The following is a 23,417-nucleotide window of genomic DNA, read 5'->3' as shown; positions in this document are numbered from 1 at the left end:
TAATTAATGCAAAAGGAAATTGCAATATCCTAGGCAGTACAAAAGCTTTTCCAGTCAGGAAAGTCAAGCTCATGTCATTTTTTCACTTTCTTCCAGCAAAGATAAGCAATTTGCTGAGTTTGGTTTTAAGATACGTGGAAACATTTCGTTAGAGAGATGATTCCCAACCCTTTGAATAAATAATAGGGAAACTTATTCATGGACATGCATATTTGTAGGATTAAGCTTATCTCTGCTTATTAGCTTGTTATCCAGGAGCTTTTTTGGGAAGGTGGCTTTAAAGGGGAGAATCTATTATGGTTTTAATACTGAATCTTCCACCATGAAGACTCTCTCAAAGGAAGTATTCCTGGGGGAAATAAAGAAAAAGTGTGTTAGGACCCTTTTTCCAGGTGCTGTTTCCTTGCACTTCGAATGCTTGGTTACAGGATATTTTCATCTGCTAATTCAGAAAATTTGCTAAAATGTGAACTCTCTAAAATATATGTAGGTTTTTTCCCAAATGAAAATTCTGAATCATCCAAACAAAAATTGGTTTTCTACAAACAGTGGTGTAAACCGCTACACAGGGAAATTCTTCTGCAAGAAGACGTTTTAAAATATTTCTGGGAAGTATCTTCATAGTTTTTGAGCTAAAAAGAGAACACTCATAATGAACAAACAGTACCTACCCACAACAGCTACCCTTTTCCTAGGAAGTATCACTGATTCTCTAGCAATCAGTTTGCATTGTATGCGGAAGGTAGAAATAAGCAATGTTAAGTTATCATAGAATTGTAAAGAGTAATATGACTTATTCATCTTGTTTTAAGACAGTGAGAGAGATATAACAGGTTATAAATACATACGCAAGCTCTTTTTGTAGTTGAGGTGGTCAGTTTCAAAAAAACATGGACGTAAGAACCAAGCATTTTGGAGGCTTTACTCTATACAGGATAAAGGACTCCTGGTATCTGAAACCCATGCCTTTTCTTTGTTTCGAAAATCTAGGTCTTTACATGCTATAATGGGCCTGTATTTCACAGTCATCAAAGTAGTCTTTCAAATTTTATCCTTTGTAGCAGTGCTATGGAAATTATATCCCGTGGAGTCTTATGTCTGGGAAAAATCATTTGGGTATACCTTCTGCATTTTTGTATAAACAATATGCAAGTACGGTATTTGTGGTCAGGGCGGGCCAGTTTTGAAAAGTTACCATCTAATTAATTATCCAGCTGTTTCCCAGTAATGCAAACTCTCTGAATCAGAGTCATGAATCTCCATTTTGGTGATTGTGTGTAAAATGGATAAAACTTATTTTACTGGCTAAACAACAGCTGTATGTTTGTTTTAGGGCAAAGATCTGGGGTAGAGTGTCTGACTGTTCTGCTCTACATAATATCTAAATATTCCAGCATTTATTCACACTCTTCAGATTAATTCCTCAGAGATTAACCATCTATTTATCTATTGTGGGATCTGTGGGAAATACTGTGATGTGTTTATTGGGGCTTAGATCTATCTGCAAAAACTATACTGCACAAATATATTGCCCAGCCCTTTCTGGGCTTTGAGTGGAGTTGAATTAAATGCAGGGGTTTTATATATATCCAGCAGCCTACAACGGGAGATGTGCAAAAATGGCTCTAGATATAAGATCAGTTTGTAGCTAGCAATAGTTCAACCTAGAGTTTGTGTAATGCGAATAACTTTAATTACAGTTCTGGCTTGTTCCCTTTGTAATAAATGTCATCGCTATGCCAGTTTCATTTTTATGCTATTTAGTTTTTCTGTAGCAAGTCCATCTAGTGCCTTAGCATGCCCTTTGTAAATGTTGGCTTTTTGCTGTATAGGACAAGAGGCTGTTTAATTTCTGTATAATGCTCCATTGTGCCCTGTGTATAGATTAGCTCAAGTATATGAGCCTAAATAGAAGAAACTAACTAACTGGAAGAGTACTAGTGGAGCATATGTTAGGTTTCCTTTTAATTCTTTGTAGGAAAACAGACTGCTGAAGTATCTCTTTTCTGTTTCAGAGTTATTCCCTAGCATTGTGACACTGTGTGTCTCAAATACTTTGTTAAATAATTTTATTGTCAGACTAAGTTCTGAATAGCTAATTACTTGCAACCTAAACCACAACCTTTTATTGAAGTCTCATGGTATACTTTTTTATTCCATGACTGGCAGAATTCAAACACAGGTTTGTTGTAGGAAAGTGCCTAGAACATACATCTGTAATAAACTCATTATATCCGGAAATTGGTAAAACAACAATGAAGTGTAAACCGTAAGAGGGATCTTCTGTAAGATTGAAATCACTGTTTATATAGTATATCCGTACCTTTTAACAGAGTTTTTAATGTTATGATGTAAAAGTTTAGAGGAAATCCGCTGGCATGCTGGTGGGAGAGGATAGTGCCTGAATCCACCAAACTGCATCAGTCACGTATTCAGAATATTAATAGTATCAGTAAAGAAGTATCTCTTTGCAACATGGTTTGGGTTTGGTTAAATCTTGCTAAGCAAAATAGCAGAGCTGAAATTATGGTCTTATTTTATCTAAATTTTGCCCTTTAATTCCAGTGGGATCAGGAGAATAAGACACTGTAGATCTTGAGCTCAGTCAAATAGTCCTAGGATGGTGTTGGTACCAGATACACAATCGTTTGAGGTCTCACAAGGGCTAATCACGTACATCTCCCACTAATAATTTGAGGCCACCTGCAATCCCTTTCCATTCATTCATGTAGATTGATCTCTGTAGTACCTGGGTGCTGTTAGGACAGAAATAGCTTCTGGTTTTCTGTCCATGCTGTCTTTGAAAATGAAATTTAAGAGAACAGACTTCCAGTAAATGAGCTGAATGAATGTATCCAGCTCATACAAAATGAAAGTATGTTAGCTCTGTTCTCGCCTTGTCCTAGAAAGTTAAGAGACTGTCCATCTCACCCATTTTGTTCAGAACAATGCTGGTGCTGTTGTTTTGGCCCATGGAAATTCAAGTACAGTGTCTTTTAAATCAAAAAATTAAAAACTCCACTGATCATTTTGGTTATGTTAATTTCCTCTTTTTTTGCTGAGTGAGCCATAACACTGCAATCTTACCAATGCAACCGATTGCCTCTTTTAGAAGAAAAGTTGTTATTAATCAGAGGTGTGGTTTGTTTGGTTTTTTTTTTTAAGATCTACTTCCTCCCCCATCAAATACATTTCCATCTGCAAGGAATTTTCTTGTTTTAAAAAAAATTGTGAGCCACAATGTCTAATTTTCAGTTGCCCATTGACAGAAATGCACTGATAAAATCTGCTCAGCCAGAATAAATTTGGAAATAAACTTTTGTTTCATTACTCTGAAACTTCCAGAGATTTTAGTGAACAGCAAAGAAAAATGTTAGAGCTGCTCTCCTGCTCCACCCCATCTCAGCAGATGTGAGTCAGCATCCTGTCCATGCAGCATGATTCCCAAGTGTGAAGTACAAGCACTTATTTTCCGTTAAATGCCAGAGCAATGAGTTAATTTCATATTTCCATCCACAAAGCATACAAATAAGAAGCTTGGATGCAGTCATTTGTGGGCTTCTAATCTATCACAACTGTGATAAAACTTGAAAATGTCATTTGCCATTTTTGAATGCCAAGTATGGTTTAAATTTAGAATTTATTAAAAAGCTTAAGACATTGGCTTATGTTGTGGCCCTGCAACAGCTGAAAGGCCCAATGTCTGTGTGTCTGTTTGTGTGTGGCCATTTCTGGACTGGGAGAATTTGTTTTCTTCTATAAAATGGGAACACTTTAAAATGTGCAGGAGTAGATTATGGCTGAAATGTGCAGTCAGCATGTTTTCAAACGAAAATTTGTAACTAAGACATGTGATGCTTTCCAGGGCTTTTTGACTTTTGCAGGCCAAGCTTGTGTGAATAAGAGCACTGATGTAGGTCTGCCTCAGTATGAGCTGAGGATGTGAGGCTATCAAGTACAATATTTCATCATGAAAAATGTGGTGAAGAGGGAGAAAGGAATTTTGGATTTGACTCATTGTTTTAGATTCCGTAGCTAGGGGCTAAAAGGTCTTTTGCAATATTCATGCTTTATATGATTAATTTTATAATATCTGTTGCAGTCCGTTGTTTCAAGTTGCTGTAAGGTGGCTTAGGGTAGTAAAGAAAATAAATGTAGATGGATACTAGCAGGGATGCGAGTCCTGCTAGTAGCTTCTGATCCTGATCTAGTCCTTACTTTCTGTTTTTTATCAAAGAATCATCATTTACACTGATCTGTATGCAAATGTGAAAGAAGCTATTCATAATACTTGTAGTAAATGGAGGGACCTGAGTCGAAACTCTGGGCTTGTTCTGACCTCTAGATTAGAGCCACCTATTTGCTTCAAAACCTGGCATGCAACTCACCAGAAAAAATAACTAGTTGTACATTATCTTTCTGTTGCAGAAGAATATGCACTGTATTAGACATGCAGTATTTAGAAATAGTTTTGCCTCTTGTAAGCTTCATCCAGTCAGTCTGGAAATAGTCCAAAACAAATGGTTGCACAGCATAGCTATGTGTATCAAATAGCTTGATATTTGAGCATAACAATGAGAGCTGTTCTAGCTGTCTCCTCTGTCCATCCACTTATAAGCTGTGCTAACTCTTCTGTTTGGAAGACACTACTTCCAACTGTGCTGTTATTCACCACCTGTGTTTGAACGGCATGTCCAGACAGCTTTGGTTTTAACCAGTAATGAACATTTAATAAAAACGGACATTTTACCTAGGGGCTGAATTCAGCGATACAGACACAAATGTGCATTGGAGAATCAGGGAAGGGGACTCAAATTCTTTCACTTGTATCTTTTTACAAAGCATTCTAAGAAAAAGATTATAATTGTCCTACAAAAAGTTAGTTGTGTTTGCTATTTTAAACAGAGTAAGAAAATCAAATTCAAAATGAGATTTTACTTGAGCAAGCTAGTATGTCCTCACCCAGGCCTTTGGAAATTTCAACCACCTACCATTTGATTAAGTACACCTGGGCTGACCTTTTCAGTTCTGTTCAGATACATTCAGTCAAAGTGTGCCTTGCTGTTTTTCTTATTTGTCACTCCAACTCTTTTTTTAACCCTGGCTGCTCTGTATCTGTTGCTAACAATTCTTTCGTTTTACCTTGTGGCAGGGGGGCTTGCATTTCTAAACATTTTCCTTTGAGTAATGGAGACTGGCTTCTTGCAAGGGCAGTTTCTATAAGCTCTCAGAGTAAGAGAAAGTATTTAATATGACTTTAATGCTTAGTTAAGGGAATATAAATACAGCTTGTTTGGCTTTTTTCTGTTGATGTGAATAAACAAAGGGCAGTTGTCCTTGCAGAGAGTGCTTTGAGAGACATGGATGTTTGCAGGGTGTGGTCCATTGGGTTAGAGCCCTATCACAGGATACAGAGGTAAGTCAGATGGGCCAGGTTCATCTCAAGAAGCTCAAGAGCCTCCAGTCCAACCAGGCTCCGGGATATCTTTTGAGTTGCCAAGACCAAGCTGCAGATGAGAATTGTGATCAGAGGAAGAACTGTGCCACTCCAAAGAATGCAAGTTCAGGAGAATCCAGTTTGAAAACAGCAAGTGAAGTGGGGAAAACGAGAGGGAATCTGAAGTGCAAGTTAATAGCAGTAGGCAGGAGCAAGTGGAAAAGTCACAAGCCTGCATTGGAAATAACGTAGAGTACCAAGTAGCTGTATCTAGGAAATAATATCTGGAAATCCTGCTTCTGTACAACATAAAAATTTTTCTCTATATGCATTGACCTGCATTGATGACCCCTACAGGATCTAAAGCTGCAGTGTGCATTATGTTCTATTGACAGCCAGAGTATCTAACCCTAGATGGCTTTTAACTTATAATAAATCTTAATGATCTCCTTCCATTCAGCCTGCAGTTGCATTTAAGTGCATGGGTTTGGAAAACTTCACTTAAAACAAAACCTTTACTGATACGTAGTTCACTTACTTGAAAGATAGGTTCGGAGTTTGAGCGTCCAAGTCCTCTAGGCATGCTAGTTAAAACTCAGCATGGATCTTCAAGTGATGACTTCAAAAAAAGTAGCACATACGTAGTTCTTCCAGTGTCAAAAAACCCTTCTGTCTCCTGAGCCTCTGAGCTGCTGAGCGAATGAAATATACTGTTTTATTTTCCCATTTTTGTGTTTGGAGTGATAGTTAAGTGACTATGGGTTAAATAGAAAATATAACTGCTTTATTAAGAAGCCTTAATTGAAAACACTCTGCTGAAATGACAGGGCAGGCTTTAGTAAGTACAAGGTTCATGTCAGTTTTAAAGCCTGTGTTCTTGAGCAACTTTTTGCAGACTACTGCGTGACTGAACACAAGTACACAGACACGCAGGTGAAGCAGAAAACAGAAGTAGCAAAGCTGGTCACAAACTAGGCTTTGTTGAGGTGTATACATGCCTGTGTATACAAAGATCTGCATCACATCAAAAATTTGGGCTGTAATTGGTTGCCCTTTCTCCAAAGCCAGACATGACGTGTACTAATAAGAGCTGTTGAGCTCTGCTCCAGCGGAGAGTGTCGGAGAACATATTAATACAAAGAGAACAGTAACAAGAAAGCTTTAACTCTTTGTCTTATATCTTTGTAGGTGTGGATGAAGTCACCATCATCAACATCCTGACAAACCGCAGCAATGAACAGAGGCAGGATATTGCTTTTGCCTATCAGAGGAGAACCAAAAAGGTAGCAAAACGTGAAGAAATACTAAGTATTGAATATTTTACTTAAGGACAGTTAGATTTTTCAGGGCTTGCATGTTTCACAGTTAACTGGGTGTAAACTGGAGATAAGTATTATTTGGTTTATCTTTTCACTGAAATTAAAGATGCGACTACTTTGTCCATGCTGTCACAGTTAAGGACTGGTGGGACTTTCAAATTTGTTGAGTATGCGCAACCGGGTCTGAAATCTGTTGGAGATGGTGGTTTCCTAGCAACTCCAGAAATCACAATGGGCGATATCAGCCAGCCAGCCACAGGATTCCCTGATGAAATATGAAATAAACAATAGTGAAAAGCCATTGATGTGAAATGCCTCAGTTTGAAGGAACCGATGAAAGGGAGATGCTTTAGGGGATTGATTTGATTTTGTTGGTTGGTTGGTTGTTTTTTTTTTTTTTCCGTTAAGACAACTCAGCATAAGGGAAGTATTCTGTTTCTGTTCACAGAGCTAGCTTAAATGAGAAAAGACTGCAGTCAGTTGTGCTACAAACGCTGCAGATGTGGAACAAAGTGATATAATGAGTTGAACTATCACTAGATATTATCCTGTCAGAAATATCTTAGGTACTGATCTATTGATGGAGAGAAATCTGTAAAATGTGTGCAGAATTCTGCATAATGAGTCTTGCTGTCTTGAAGGCAAGAGCTGTTCTCTTGACTTTTGAAGTTTTGAGAATCTTACCATAATGGAAGCTTTATGCCCATGAAAAAGAGGGAACTTTTATAGAGTTAGGATTATGATGAATGTATCTCTTTCAGGTTTGCCAGACCCCAAATGGTAGTCCTCCAATAGGAGCCCAGAACGTTCATCTGAAACCAAATGTAAATCTAGAGTTAAATTTCAGAAATTCACCAACTTTTATGCATGGCTGATATAGGCACATGCAGAAGCACACACAAGTTGGACGCATGCATGTGTGCACACGTCTGCTCCCTGGCGGTCACGCCCTGTGGGCACTGGGAGAATTGTGCATATAAGTGGACTCTAGTAGTGAAATGCATCACTTAAAGCTTTGTTAAATGTTTTGCATGACCACAAAAATGCACAACTGCAACTTTTTTATCTGTTTCTCTCTCACCTTTTTTCCTTGCTGCGACCCAAGAGCAAACTGAATTTATCAAGTTTAACAAGTGCCAAAGAATAAAACAGTCTGTAGAAAGAATGGAAATTTGCAGTAGAAACTACTCAGTGAAGTGAACAAGTGAATGGCAAGAGTGAAGGAAGTGGGATATGAAAAGGCATGTAGGTATATCTTCTAGGGACAGTATCTCACAATTTTCTTTGGCAATGGATTGTGCAGATTTCTTTGGCAATGTGTTGTGTTGTACTAGGCTGCTCATTTTGTGCGTTGCAGGATTTCTCAACAGATCATTATAATTTTTAAAAGTCTCAAATCTACCTCTATTTTCATTCCTTTGAGTTGAGCTGTGTCTAATGGAAACTCTGGGTAATCTTGAGGAACGGCGTTTGATCTACGCAATCTTTCCCCATCACTAGTGTTAATGGAGCTACCAGTGAATACTGGGGTTTCTGCATGTGTGTCTTCGTAGGAGTCTGGTCAGTCCTAACTGTCGCAAATAATCTCTAACTTTGAAATGAACTGGTAATACCCAGATGCTCATTTGGAACCCTTAGTAAAACCTTTTCTCTTTGCCATTTATAAATTAATGATATCTGTCAGTTAATCTGCTGCTCACTTCTCTCTTAGAGCGCTCCTAGCCATGGCAAAGAATGGTGGAGTGGAGACCCTGCTTTCCTGGCAGGGGGAGAAGACCTTTTTCCAGAAGCCTGCTAATATGAGGGAGGTGCTTTGTTCAGTTCGAGGTGTTTTGTTGCAGTTATTTTGGTAAATCCTACTGCAGTGATTTGTATTTCCTTCAGCCTTCACACCAAAGTGCAAAGATGGCAAAAACTTCACTCAGCTAATTGGAATTCATGGCATTTTCCTGAAATTTATTATAGAGATGCGGTATCTCTGCTGTTTCAGCTGATGTCTGAAGAACCTGTTTTCACACAAATAAATTATGGAACATTGTATCCAAAATTGAGTTATTGTACTAAAATGTTTCTTAGACTAAAGCAACTAGATGCCCAAAACCCCCATTCGCTATCTTGGTCAATCCATGCAGTAAGTGCATACAGTATTAGCATATATTAGTGCCCTGGATTAAGTGGGTGAGTCTGGAAACGAACTAAGTACCTTGGCTCTTTATCTCTCTGGTACAAACTTCTCTGCAATTTTGCTGAGGTCACTTTCTTTACCCCCTTTTCCCCACCCCTCAAGCTCACAAATTGTTAGTGTAGAAACCAGCAATTGAAATGCAGCAGTTCTCTTCTGAATGCTAGACTTAACTTCATCTTAGGGAACACATTGATCTGTGTGAACCCCAGACTTGATCCCAGGGATTTCAACTTTGTAACTACACTACAATGAAGCTGATAATTAGCATTATTCAAGTTGCATCTGAAACCCATAAAAGAGGATATGCCCTGACTTTATTTGCTGCAGATTTGCATGCATCCTGTGAAGTGAACATACCTGATTGTTTCTTTCTCTAGGATTGACTGACAGTTAACAATAGAGACTTTGGCTACACTCTTCTGATAGTTTCCTTGAAGACAGGGATAATTTTTCTGTGCTCAGGGGTGATTTTTTTTCTCTTCAGCTAGCTGTTTGGGAACTGGGCCTGTGCAGTCAATTTCCCAGTGTCTCAGCTAGTAAAGGGCTGGGATAATAGGAAAAACACAAATTACACAGTGCTACTGGGAAAACTATGGGAGTATGATGGAGAAGCACTGACCGCAGGGAATCAAACTGAGATCCATCTGTGCCTATTAGCTCCAACAAAGTGTCAGTGCTTCAAGACTGGAGAGGAGCTGTTCAGACGTGTCTGCACCACGCTTCCCAGCACTTTGTCAGCCACCAGTGGATTTCCTCTTATTTTCAAAGGATGAGAAAAAATTCCTTTGCCTGAATTTCTTTCTTAGACTTTCACAAAAGAAAAGCTCTTTTTGTTCTGTTTCCTTGTCAGTTGTGTAAGAAACAGTGTTGCAAGCTTGGAGACTTAAAGCACTACAGGCTAAATTCTCTGGAGATCAGAAGTGAGCTTTAATTTTTTTCTTCCATCATCCCTCCTTTTTTACAGGAACTTTCTGCAGCGCTCAAGTCTGCTCTATCAGGTCATTTGGAGGCAGTGATCTTGGGCTTGCTGAAGACACCAGCACAGTATGATGCCTCTGAATTGAAAGCTGCCATGAAGGTAAATGAGCTTTGAAATTTAAGTATGTTAGTCTGATGTCGCTGTCTCAAGAATGAGTATGGACTTTATATATCCAAGGCCACAATTTTCAAACATGTCCACTGCTTATTATATTTTTTAGTACTACAGTTTAAGTATCCAGCTGCAAGGCATCCAAAATGAGAGAAATTCTGGAACCTTGTGGTTTTTAAACTGTTAATTAAATCCTCTCTTTAAGGAAGAAAATAATTTTCATCAAGTCAGGAATAACTGATAGGCTGCTCTGGCTGGTTGCTGCTTTGCTGACTGCTCTTAAAAAAAAAAATGTACAGGTTCATAGCACAAAAACCTGTTAAGAGAGCAGCTGTTAGCTGGAGCCATTAAATCCTCTGCTAGCATTTATAGGCTTAAACAGTAGTTTCCAGTTACTGGGTCATATCACTGATCTTGAAAGAACATCCTGTACCAGACCTACCTCTGTATAGAACACAAGGAGGAGGAGGATGGGGTATCAAAAGCAGTCTTTGGAGAAACAGCGCAGCAGTGTGTCACTGTGTTCAGTCCCCTACAATCACAGGCAAGTGTGGAATAGATTGCTAGTTTAGAAATATCTGCTCTGCAGGCTACTGAAACAAGACTTTGGGAGGTGCTCATGCATTCACCTTTATAAGCAAACTAAAGTTTGGGAATTTATATTTATAATCATCACTTAAATTCTGAATGTTCTTGATCAGGTTATTTTTTTTTTTAAATAATTAAAAACCAAGTATTAAAATATGCCTGTTGAAATCAGAACAAGACAAAAACCCAATTAATTAATTTCTCCAGACTATGAAAAAGGAGTTAAAAAACAAATAAGCAAACAAAACCACCCCCTCCACCACCCCCCAAAAAAACCCCCTCAAACCCCCAAACCCAAAAAAACAACCCAGTATGGAGATGGTAACTCTTTAATTATGAGCCAAATCCCTTCTTTGAGTAATCAGATGCTGCCCTCTTCTGGTTTAAGTAGAGGCTATCCATAATTTACTGTGAATCAGATTAGTTTGGTTTTGGGTTTTTTTGTTGGGGTTTTTTTTAATGTCTTAGAGCTGATACGTTATATTTAGGATGACCATATATTTATATAGCATTTACGCTGTATTTACAGCCCAAAGACCAAGCCATTACCTCAGAGTAGCCACAAATGTAGAATATTCTATTCTCTTCATAGGTCAGCTATTCCCAACTCCCAAGCCCCTAGTCTAATGTTCTGAATTTGCCTGAGCTTAAGTTTGACTTGATACCTAGAGCATAATAAGCTATGACATGGGAATCAAAGTTGGGTAAAGCAAAGTCATCATTGAGGAGTTAATTATTTTTCTGGTACACATTCTTATGAAATACTTAAAAAATATTTAGAAAATCTTAAATTTTGTTAGCCTTCATTTCTTTTCTGGATACCTGTTAGAACAACTCTGTGGAAAGCTTTCCTAATTCTCTTAGCTGTGAGCCATTTTTATAAAATTGCTTGGTTTTAGTCCTCTCTTTCTTTTTTCCTTCAATAGAGACACTTTTTCCAAGAGGGTAGTTTTCCACGTAATTACCTCCATTTTCCACATATGAAAGGCTGCAGAGAAGTTTTCCCAAGATGTTACCCAGCAGACTCCTCTTGGAGTCCTGTGGAAACCATGCCCATTTTTGCCACCTACAAAATGACATTCTGTTACAGATGGACTTAACAAACAGCATCCTAACAGGAGGCATAAGAGTGTTTTTTCAGTCTGCTGGTGATGCTGGAAGATGAGGGCAATGAGATTAGCATGAACATGGTTCATTGTTAGGAAAGAAACAACAGAATGAAAAAATCACCAGTGGAGTCTATTTTTTAAAAAGTTTCTTTTCAAATTATTGAGGTATCTGGCTGCCAGATGGCTTTACCAGCTAGTAACCCAGACATCCTTAGTGGTCACTGGAGAGAGAAGCATCTTCAGCTCATCCAAGTTAGTCTTCTGTTCTGAGCCTGTCCTTCAAAGTTTCCCGTCTTTCTCCAGGAGCAAGAATATTGCAGTGTTGTTAGCAATTTTTAAATTTTTTTTTATTTGGCTGTTTATCTATATAAAATAATTGAACAAGATTTAGAGCACATTGATCAAGCCACATTATTTTGGAGTATCTGAGTTACTATAAGGCTTAATTGATAGCTGATACATTTTGATGTGGTTTGTAATTTTGTTATAGTGCTGACACCTATATTACTTTTTAAACAGTAGTAATGCAGCTTAGTTCAAAGTACTGATTCTTGATTGACCTTGATCACAAAAGTGGCTCTGAAATACTATATAAGATCTCTCAATTCATTCAGCTTGTTAAAAAAAAAAATAAAATCTGAATATTTAGTTTATCGTACTAAATACATTTTTATTTCTTAATATAGCTAATAGTAATATTGTTTCATCTGTATTTGTGCATTGTGAAGTACTTGGAAAATATGGACAATTCAAGAGGGGCTATTTATTAGCTAGAAATTCAGAACATGCTTAAATCTTTGCTGGCTTGGAGACAAGGCCAAGGCTAATGATGGTGTCATCCTTGGCTTTGCATTTATAGTGGAGGAGTTGTATGGAGGCAGGTGGCAAAGAAAAGCAGGGAAGAACAAGTTGATTGCTGCCCATTTGCATGCTAAGAATTGGATTTTCTTTCTGTGCTGCTCTCAATGGACAGAAAACAATCACATGTGGACCATGATAAGTTATGCTGGTGGGGAGGGCACTGAGTGTTACAGACACTCACAGCAAATGCAGATTGCCCAGAGATAATATCTACAGGATCTCAAAGCTATTGGAGTAGTATTTGGCAACTAAAAATGTTCCATCTGGGGTTTCTCAGGCGCAGTTAGCAAAAAATGTCACTGAATGGTTGTGAAACTGTTAGAGTGGGAGAAAGGAGATGTCTGTAAAATATTTTTATATCATTCAAGCATGCCTGTTCAATTCTAGCACCTAACTGAATCATATATACATTGCAGGGTCTTGGAACTGATGAAGACACACTCATTGAAATCATCTGCTCACGAACAAATCAGGAGCTTAGTGAAATTAACAGAGTCTACAGGGAAAGTAAGTTTAGTTTGAAAGTTTCAGTGTACTATGTTTTTACACTAAAGTTACTTGGATAAGTTCCCCTCAGTATGAATTTGATTATTAGAGTCACTTACACAACACCTGCTTTGATTTTCTGGCACTTGGACATAAGATACTATTTTGTACTGATGTCCTGGATATTTTATATATGTGTGTGTTTATATAGTTTCATCTTGTTGCTTGGTAGCAAACAAATTGGAGAACAATTACTACTCGTATAAGTTGTGTCTAAATGAGGTTTTTTGTAAGCGACATGCATTCTGTGCACAGTGACAATTAATGATGTTAGATTTATGGATTCTAGGATCAATTATGTAATAAGTAGATGAATCGAAATCTACTGAAGCATGCTCATACACTTTTTTGGTAGACCTGCCAGAAAAGACATGAAATAAAACTTCATAAAAGCATATATTCTTTTTTTCAACTTTTCAAAAGCATGTTATCTGATTGAAGCTGTAATTCTTAGTTGATTATAAGTAGATATGAGTGATCTAAGATCCATCCTCAAAAAATACTACTTTTCCTTTAATATCACCTATATATTTTTATATTGGCCATTCTGGTTGGGTTTATTGCAATTCAATAGTGCAGCTGTCCAGTGCCTATTTGTCTCCCCGAGCTTCAGAGTTGAGCTTCATCACAAATAGACTGAAATGTAGAAAACTGCTGTTGCTAATGCGTAATAGTTGTCAAACAATTCTGGTAAGGTGCAGGGTAAGTAAAAAAGGACAAGCAAAACCAATGTAGTCTTAATGGCCGGTATAGAAAAAAATATTGTGTATCAGCAAAGAGAATGTTGCTGCTGTAGGTCAGGTTGCAGCTGAAAAGAAGAGAGGATGTGATTTTGTAGCAATATAGAGTATGACCACTTGGAGAGCTACGAAAATATTTAGACACCAGACCAGAAACACACACAGCATTCTTTTGATTTATCATAACAGCTTTTGTCTTTTGCATTAAACTTTTAATCGCAGTTGTCCAGTCATAAATCCACAAGTGGAGAAGGCCTAAATGCTAGTTTATCAAACAAGCAAACATTCATTGGTAGCTAAGAGTGATCTAACAGGATATTGAGCTTAAAACAATATTCCCTTTCCTCTCAGGCTTTCCTGTTATCTTTCCATGACAGACTTTGATTGCATGGCAACTCTCATGACTAGCTGGTAGCAATGTTGGTTTTGTTGTATACAAGCATGCATTTGTTTTCATTGTCTTCCACGAGTGACTTAGATTGTAGCTGTTTGTTTATGTGCATAAACCACAGTAATTAGCAGCTGCTGTTCTTGTAAAAGAGTATTTGTAGGACACCATTTACTTGAAAAGAATTTTTTGTTTTCTAGTGTACAAGACAGAACTGGAAAAGGACATTATATCAGACACATCTGGTGACTTCCGCAAGCTAATGGTTGCCTTGGCCAAGGTAGGTCTGTTCATATTTTTCCACTTTTCCTAATGTGCCTGCCCTTTGGTAACTGACTGATGGCTGCCAGTAAAACCATTGGATTTCTGATTCACTTTTGAATTGCCCTATATTTTCACTGTCTTTTGGGGGAAAAAAAATATTAAAACGTTGAAGGGCAAAGTATTTTGACAGAAATACAGCATTCATAGCAGCAGCTTCATAATGGAGATGGAGCATACTGTTACTCATTTAGCAAATTTAGGTTAAAAAAAGTCAAAGAGAAAAGAATATGCATATAGCGAACTGCTTACTGTCTATTAATCCTCTTCTAAATACTGCTATCCTTGTCTGAAGGGCAAAAGATATGAAGATACCTCTGTGATTGATTATGAGCTGATTGACCAAGATGCTAGGGTAAGTGCTGGTAATGACCATTAAACGTCTTAAGTTGATCAAGCTTTTTTAGGGGTATTGAAAGTACAAATACTATGGGAGTGAGAAGCATGTATGAAAGTAGGTGTGTATATTTCAGATTGTCTTGCACAGTCATGTTTGCATGCTATCGAGGTATCTGCCACTTGCAATCCTGATACCTTCCGTTATCAGTTTTCACAGTCTGCTTACCCACTAGTACCGATACAGAAGCTCTCTGGTATTTCCCTTGGGCGTATTGAGAAAGAAAGTCTTTAAATACATTGTGAAGGCTGGTTCCAACCAACTAATTGTGTAAGATTGAGAGAAGTATCATTGAACTTAGTGGCTGCTAATGCTTGTTTATTACATCTGTATCTGTCAAGAGCAGCTCTGCTGAGGTAAACAGAGCTAAACACAGAGTAAAACCTATAGATAGAGGTAAATACAAAGTAATTAGTCTTAGTTTCAGATTAGATCCATAGATCTTGTCCTGGTGGTTTGCCCAACCATGTGTCCTTTTGTGTTTCTCGCACTGCACAGTTACAGTAGTGCTTGTTTTCCAGTAAGGAAATTGTATACAATTGTGATGGCTTCTTGTGTAACTCCCGACTTTCCTGATTTTGCTTTTCGTTCTGACCCCAGGAGCTCTATGATGCAGGTGTGAAGAGAAAGGGAACTGATGTCCCCAAGTGGATCAACATCATGACTGAAAGAAGTGTCCCCCACCTGCAGAAAGGTACTATTCAAGAGACAGATATATTTTTTTCCTATAAGAGAAAATTATACCGAAGTGGTAACTATTTTGTCCCAGATATGATTGAAATGAGTGTGAAAAGCACTCGTAAAACATAGGAGATCTCATAAATCTTAATTCATGTCCAAACTGTTAATTTTTTTAAAAAAATATAGTTATTTCTGTGGATGTGTTAATCTCATGTTTGAATGTGTGTAGAGCTCTTTTTTACACAGGTGTAACAATACTCAATTACATGTCACGTACACTGAGAACAAAAACGTTACAAAAAGTGAAAACATGGCTGCAGGAGACCTTGAGAAGTCCTTTAGCTTTTCCTTCTGTCCTAGGGTAGTTTAGCTATATCATGTGTTTAAGTCTGACAATGAAGACTCTCAAAAGCAGCTCTCATATTGCTGGAAGAAGCACATGGGAAAGCCATTTGAAGACTTTTCTTTTCAGGGCCTAGATCACTGTTGTTTCAAAAAATACTAGTACCGGATTAAGATGGTATTTTACCAGATTATGGAGGTGTTCAAGACAAACAAAAAGACCATAGCATGGGAACTTTACTATCAGCTGACAAACTTAGGCTGTACTTAAGATAAAGTTCTCAGAAGGACTTGGACAGGTATTTTTTAATCATGTGTCTCTGCATTGCTGTCTCTGTTTTTGATTTGGGTGGTTACTTTTACCAGTTCTTGGTCTGGTTTTGATTTCACTTGTTTTCTTTCTTGTGATAGTGTTTGACAGGTACAAGAGCTACAGCCCATACGATATGTTGGAGAGCATCAAGAAGGAGGTTAAGGGAGATTTGGAGAATGCCTTCCTTAATCTTGGTGAGTTACCCTGAAGTGAAGACTATCTTTAGATAGGATCTTTTCAGTGCTCTTGCAGTGTATCATGATAAGGATAGGGCCCAGCTTCCTCTGTGTTGCTGGACGAGAAACAAACTGGACGTGCTGGCATTATTGGATCCACTAGTATATTTTAGGATATTACAGGTATTGAGAAGTAGCGTATTTTTTCCCTCTGCAAAATATAAACCTTGCTTTCCAGATGAAAATAAAAATGCGTGTGTTTTGTGATCTATTGTTAGTTCCACTTCTGTTTCATAGAGGCTTGATGTTTGTTTCCCCAAACAAACAAAAAGGTTGGAACTATAGCTGAACACATTAAGTATTCAATATAGATGTAGGCTAGAGAGAGAACAGTGTGTGTGAGAGAGAAGACGACGGGCAGTGGAGGATGCTAGAGGCTAATAAAAGAGCTGATTTGGCACTGAATTCTCTGAAATGGGGAGGCAGGGTGTAGGGCCGGTACTATGGCATTAGATGAAGATGACAAGGATGCCGCCAAGTTTAAGAGGAAATTCTTTAAGAGGAAAATCCATTTCAGACTAAGGGTGAACGGAGAGCTCTGTAATGCAAATGGATAATAAACAGAGCTCATCCTTGAAAGGGATTAGCATACAATTAGTGTTTTCAGAAAAGAGATTGCTTATAGAAGTGGAAGAATGAATTGCGGTGTGTGTGGAGGAGGGCTAGTATTCTGAAATGATGCTAGCGATGGAGGGAAGTACCTTCTGAGATTGTAAGCATTTGTGGTTCAATCATAAGCTTAGCGAAACAACTTCTAAGTAACAACTCAGGTAAAAATAATTTCTCTAAGTCCCCCTTCAGAGAAACTTTTGCCGAAAACCTTATTTTGACTACTTACCATGTCTTTAAAAATGGTTCCAAGATTCTGTGTTCAGCTATTCCACGTATGGGCAGGATGTTTAACTACTCTTACTTCTCTCTTCAGTCCAGTGCATTCAGAACAAGCAGCTGTATTTTGCGGACAGACTGTATGATTCCATGAAGGTAGGGAAGACTGTTCGTTCTTTCTTTCTACTTATTTTTTTCTTGCTATTGTTTCATCAGATTTTGACTCCTTAGGCACTTTTATTCACACACTTATGTGTGACTGGCATGTGAATAAATTAACAATGACTTATTGTTGTTCAAAAGCATTCTTTAACAGTTACGAGCCTAGACCATCTACTCAGATGCATCTGGTATAGGGAAATATAGGGAAGGGTCTCACAATAATGACCTGTATTAGATCAGTTGATTATAATTAGAAAAGTTAGACACATCTTTTGCAGGTAACCAAGAGCTGATAGCAGAAAAAGCTGTTTATTGAAGTGCCAAAATAAGACACTAAATTTGCCTCAAAACATTTTCTCAAGAAAAGGGATGAAAGAGAAACGCCTGGTGACAGGCATTAGGCAATACCAGGAAGACCTCCTGGTGAACCAGAACTGCTGCTTACAGTCTTAAGTAGCTAGATTTGTGACTGGAAGTTGGTCAAACACTGCTGATCAGAAAGGTATGTTCATGCTCAAATTCCGGGATCACAGTAATGACCTTAGTTAGAAGATGTAACTCATTGTATCTTTTATTGCTACTTCTCAGTTGCCTGTGTTTTGCTGTCTTACCATTAGGTACAGTGGCCTTTTACACATTTCAGCTATTACAGTTCTAAATGTGTATCTGCTTGTAGGGCAAGGGAACCCGTGACAAGGTTCTGATCAGGATTATGGTCTCCCGCTGCGAGGTTGACATGCTGAAAATCAAGAGTGAATTCAAGAGGAAATATGGAAAGTCTCTCTATTATTTCATCCAGGCAAGTTTTTCAGCTTTCTTTTTATATCAATTGTATATAAAGATCTTTGCAGTAGTCTTCATTGGATTAATCATACCATTAGAATTCATGGGAGGTGTTTTAGAGGCTGCAGTGAGAATAATACGTTATTATCCACACAGTATTGAAGAACCCACCTTTAATTTTACAGTCTACAGCTGGTACAATTCCTGGCAGCCACTTGATGGTATATGTAGGCTTTGTGCAATCAGCTGATGTGTTATGAAGGAAAATTCTGTTCACCTGTCTCTTAGAGACAGAGCTTCTAAATTGCTGCTCCTTTTCATTTCAGTGCCCAAGGAGTAGGCTTTTTAGCTAGAATGATTTTTGTCCATTTCTGTGATTGGGCAGGAGCTATAGGTGCTAGGTTTTATTTTAACTGGGGGCATAGGTAAAGAGCTTGTGCATCTGCTTAAAAACTAGTCTCCTACCACACTCACAACAGCATATCATAGAATCATAGAATAGTTTGGGTTGGAAGGGACCTTTAAAGGTCATCTAGTCCAACCCCCCCTGCCGTGGGCAGGGACATCTTCAATTAGATCAGGTTGCTCAGAGCCCCATCCAACCTGACCTTGAATGTTTCCAGGGATGGGGCATCTACCACCTCTCTGGGCAACCTGTGCCAGTGTCTCACCACCCTCACTGTAAAAAATGTCGTCCTTCTATCTAGTCTAAATTTACCCTCTTTTAGTTCAAAACCATTCCCCCTTGTCCTGTTGCAACAGGCCCTGCTAAAAAGTCTGTCCCCATCTTTCTTATAAGCCCCCTTTAAGTACTGACAGGCTGCAATGAGGTCTCCCCGAAGCCTTCTCTTCTCCAGGCTGAACAACCCCAGCTCTCTCAGCCTTTCTTCACAGGAGAGGCGTTCCACCCCCCTGACCATTTTCGTGACCTCCTCTGGACCCGCTCCGACAGGTCCATGTCTTTCCTGTGCTGAGGGCTCCAGAGCTGGACGCAGCACTGCAGGGGGGGTCTCACCAGGGCAGAGCAGAGGGGCAGAATCCCCTCCCTCCACCTGCTGGCCACGCTGCTGGTGATGCAGCCCAGGGTACCGTTGGCCGTCTGGGCTGTGAGCGCGCATTGTCGGCTCATGTCCAGCTTTTCGTCCACCAGTACCTCCAAGTCCTTCTCGGCAGGGCTGCTCTCAATCCCTTCGTCCCCCAGCCTGTCTCGATACTGGGGGTTGCCCCGACCCAGGTGCAGGACCCTGCACTTGGCCTTGTTGAACCTCGTGAGGTTCACACGAGCCCACGTCTCGAGCTTGTCCCCAGGTCCCTCTGGATGGCGTCCCGTCCCTCAGGCGTGTCAGCCGCACCACTCAGCTTGGTGTCATCTGCAAACTTGCTGACCATGCACTTGATCCCACTGTCTATGTCATTGATGAAGATATTAAACCAGTACCAGTCCCAGTACCAGTCCCAGTACGGACCCCTGCAGGACACCGCTCATCACTGATGTCCATCTGGACATTGAGCCGTTGACCGCTATCCTCTGGATGTGACCATCCAACCAATTCCTCATCCACTGGACAGTCCACCCATCAAATCCATACCTCTCCAGTTTAGAGAGAAGGATGTTGTGGGGGACTGTGTCAAAGGCCTTACAGAGGTCCAGACAGACAACATCTGTAGCCCTTCCCATGTCCACTGATGTAGTCACTCCATCATAGAAGGCCACTAGGTTGGTCAGGCAGGACTTGCCCTTGGTGAAGCCATGCTGGCTGTCTCGAATCTCCTCCCTGTCCTCCATGTGCCTTAGCATAGCTTCCAGGAGGATCTGCTCCATGATCTTCCCAGGCACAGAGGTGAGACTGACTGGCCTGTAGTTCCCCGGGTCTTCCTTTTTTCCCTTTTTAAAAATGGGGGTTATGTTTCCCCTTTTCCAGTCAGTGGGAACTTCACTGGACTGCCAAGACTTCTCAAATATGATGGATAGTGGCTTAGGAACTTCATCTGCCAGTTCCTTCAGGACCCATGGATGGATCTCATCGGGCACCATGGACTTGTGCACCTTCAGGTTCCTTAGATGGCCTTGAACCTGATCTTCTCCTACAGTGGGCAGCTCTTCATTCTCCCAGTCCCTGCCTTTGCCTTCTGTGGCTTGGGTGGTGAGGCTCGAGCACTTGCTGGTGAAGACCGAGGCAAAAAAGTCATTGAGTACCTCTGCCTTCTCCATATCCTGGGTAACCAGGTCTCCTGTTTCGTTCCAGAGAGGGCCCACATTTTCCCTAGTCTTCCTTTTATCCCTGACGTACCCTGGCCAGAAGCTTTTCTTGTTGCCCTTGACGTCCCTGGCCAGATTTAATTCTGTCCTATCAGGGTATGATACATTCTTCCTTGTGTAGATGACATTGAATCAAAATCTTAAACCAGAATCTTTTCCTGAAGATGTCAATATTAGATTATAAGCAAATTTTCAAAATAGTGAACTTGATGTATGATTTTTGCAGTGATCGGTGAGAAGGAACAGGATTGAGTCCTTTGGGTTTCCTTTGTTGTGTTACTCTCTTTCATACCCAAATATCTCTCCCTTCTTGGCCTTGCATTTGTATTGCAAGAATGATAAATAATTTCAATTCACATATAAGTAAAACTCAGTCTAGATAGTCTCCTCCACGCTGACAAGGCTTCAACTGCGAAACATAGTCTGTCCCTCAGGTTTAGAATATAATGCATATACTTTCATATTTTGTGACTGTTTCCTCATGTATTTTGTATTTTTTTTTCCCTTTCTTTACAGCAAGACACAAAAGGGGATTACCAGAAGGCGCTGCTGAACCTGTGTGGTGGAGAGGACTGAAAACTGTGATGGAAGAAACCCAAATCCAGTGACATGCCTTTTTTGCTCTTCATTTTACTGTAATCCTAGAAAAAAAATGACTTGCCTAGCTAACCTTGACTTGCCTTTATATCTGCAAGACCACTGATGTAGTCTGCTTTCCGGTCTGCGTGCACTTCTCTCAGCAGCAGTGCTCTGCTTGGCTCTGCCAGAGGCCCTAACAGCGTATAGCCAGAGAAACTAACCTTCCAAAGATAAACAAGGTTACAAGCGCTTGTGAAAGACTCTGCCTTTCTGTGCGATGTTTCTAATAAAATATAAATAAAACTGAAGTTTTACTTGAAGAAGATGGGTCTCTTTCAGACCTTTAATTTGAAAACCGTGTGAACAATTGATACATATTTAGCCTTCACCGTCCATTTTCTGTGTTGTTTTTTTCCTCCTAGGGTTCACTACTTGTGGCTGAAACCTTATCTTCCTCCCTCGAAGCCCTTCCCCTGTTTAATGATTCCATTTGTCAGCAGAAGCAAAACCATTTTCTTGATTTTTTTCTTCCCCCCTCCCCCCAAATAAGAGACACTAAAACCTGAGCCCCACCTTTCTCTGCCTGTGTGTAAACACTTCTGAATCCCTCTTAAACCTTTTCTGTGCCTGTGTGCGAGGGGCAAACACTTTTGAATCCCTCTTAAAGATTTAAAGCAGCCTGTCCGTAACCTAAGTGTTTCCTTTAGAAGACGCGGCGCTAGGGCATGCTGTGTAAATGTGTCAGGCCGGGCCGGGAAGCAAGGAGGAAAGCGGGTGCTGCTTATTTTAATGAGGAGGGAGTTTCCCGCCTTTCTTCCCGCCCTCCGCACTCCCCTGAGAGCAGGCTTCGGTGCGGAGGCAGGGGCCAGAGCCAGAGGGAGGGCGGCCGCCGCCCTCGGCGGCTGTATGAGGGGTGGCGGTGGGGCTGCCGTGCCCTTCGGAAGGCGCTGGCCGGCCGCCGCGCCGCTTCAGTCATGCTCCGCGGGTCTTGGGGACGGTGCGGGCTGGCGTCTGGCTGAGGGGAGTTGGGGCCGTCCACAACACAGCGAAGAGCCGTTAACGGCGTTTGCAGGCGCTCCCCATGCCCCTGCAGTTGTGCTGGGCGCTCGGGGCTCCTGTTTCCCCCGTGTGGTGACAAGTATTTCAGTCTGTAGTTGCAGCCGCGGTGAAGTAAGCAGTACAATGCACTTTTCTTGTCTTACTGTAACATTATCTCCTACTACTGTATGAAAATCATATCCAAATGTTAGGAAAAAGGTGTAAAGAGCAAAGCTTTCTCTCCAGCTGTGAGTGTTGCTTTTGGGCCCTCACGTGTGAGGGCTGAGGGGAGCAGCCATCTTGGTGGAAGGGCCAAGCCTGCATGCTCTTTCGGTGCTTGTGTATCCAGAAGCGGCCTAGCGCAGAGGGCTTGGGTACAACTGTAATATAAATATTAAATAATTGTCGTAAGAGAAAATAATTTCCTCCTTTCCCAGCTGTTGTTCTTTTAGAAATACAAAACTGTCTGTAAGTATCGGCTGTTTTCCCTCAGGCATTGCCTGGTTTGTAGCCCTGTGTCAAAGGCTGATATACTCCTCAGAGATAATTTTGAGACTTTTTAAATCAACCTTTCAGAAAAAACATGAGGAGCACACAGTAGCCTGTTTCATGCTGCTATTAAAAGGGTGAGAGGTCTTGCTGAAATACCATTGGCTGTACACCACAAGGAATATTTGGTGTAAAAACACTACATTTGATAAAATATTGGTAACTTAAATGCACAAATGATACTATTTTTCAGGAGCAGCTCCAATTTAATGCCTGATGGAGCAGTGTCATTCACACCTGTTTACAAAATGCCTCGCTGTATAGATTTGTACATTTAAAAGCTATTGCTGAGATAGCAAATCACTCTTTGAATCTAATTAGGTAAGTCATCTCTATAAACTTTGCTTGCTCAAATGTAGCCCTATAAAAGAAATCAAACGGCAGGCATTTTTCCAGTCAGTGGAATGAACAACTAGAATTTGATGGCTCTGCCTCACTGCTACAGGATGTTCAAAATTGCAGGCAGTCTTTCTTTGGGAGCAAGGCAATGTTAAATAAACCGGCATGATTTCGAAGGCAGGACTATTTTCGCTGACTGTAGACTAGAAAGCAAAGTAGTCTCCTGTGAGATTTAGAAGTTTTCTAGAATGTAATTAAAGTTGTTTGTTGGCGTTGTTGATTTCTTTTTTTTAAAACTTCCTCTTTTTTGTGTGTTACTGGCTTAC

General features: G+C 40.0%; 1 protein-coding gene across 3 annotated transcripts in view; it reads left to right on the top strand.

The window, feature by feature from the left end:
• ANXA2 (annexin A2) overlaps positions 1 to 21,488 on the top strand; it is a 44,670-nt gene extending 23,182 nt beyond the window's left edge. For 2 of the 3 annotated variants that reach the window (XM_075160309.1, XM_075160308.1), the window contains 10 exons: positions 6,626 to 6,720; positions 9,906 to 10,019; positions 13,006 to 13,096; positions 14,464 to 14,543; positions 14,880 to 14,939; positions 15,582 to 15,675; positions 16,416 to 16,511; positions 17,479 to 17,537; positions 18,220 to 18,342; positions 21,103 to 21,488. In XM_075160309.1, coding sequence (XP_075016410.1) covers positions 6,626 to 6,720; positions 9,906 to 10,019; positions 13,006 to 13,096; positions 14,464 to 14,543; positions 14,880 to 14,939; positions 15,582 to 15,675; positions 16,416 to 16,511; positions 17,479 to 17,537; positions 18,220 to 18,342; positions 21,103 to 21,162 — 872 coding nt within the window. In that variant the 3' untranslated portion in view covers positions 21,163 to 21,488. Of the gene's footprint in view, positions 1 to 6,625; positions 6,721 to 9,905; positions 10,020 to 13,005; positions 13,097 to 14,463; positions 14,544 to 14,879; positions 14,940 to 15,581; positions 15,676 to 16,415; positions 16,512 to 17,478; positions 17,538 to 18,219; positions 18,347 to 21,102 lie in introns of all 3 variants that reach the window. The other variant, XM_075160310.1, reaches the window with a different exon arrangement.
• The last annotated feature ends 1,929 nt before the right edge of the window (positions 21,489 to 23,417 follow it).

The sequence above is a fragment of the Calonectris borealis genome, chromosome 11 (genome assembly GCF_964195595.1).
Source record: "Calonectris borealis chromosome 11, bCalBor7.hap1.2, whole genome shotgun sequence".
NCBI classification, from domain to species: domain Eukaryota; kingdom Metazoa; phylum Chordata; class Aves; order Procellariiformes; family Procellariidae; genus Calonectris; species Calonectris borealis.
This window is presented reverse-complemented; position numbering and strand designations above follow the sequence as displayed.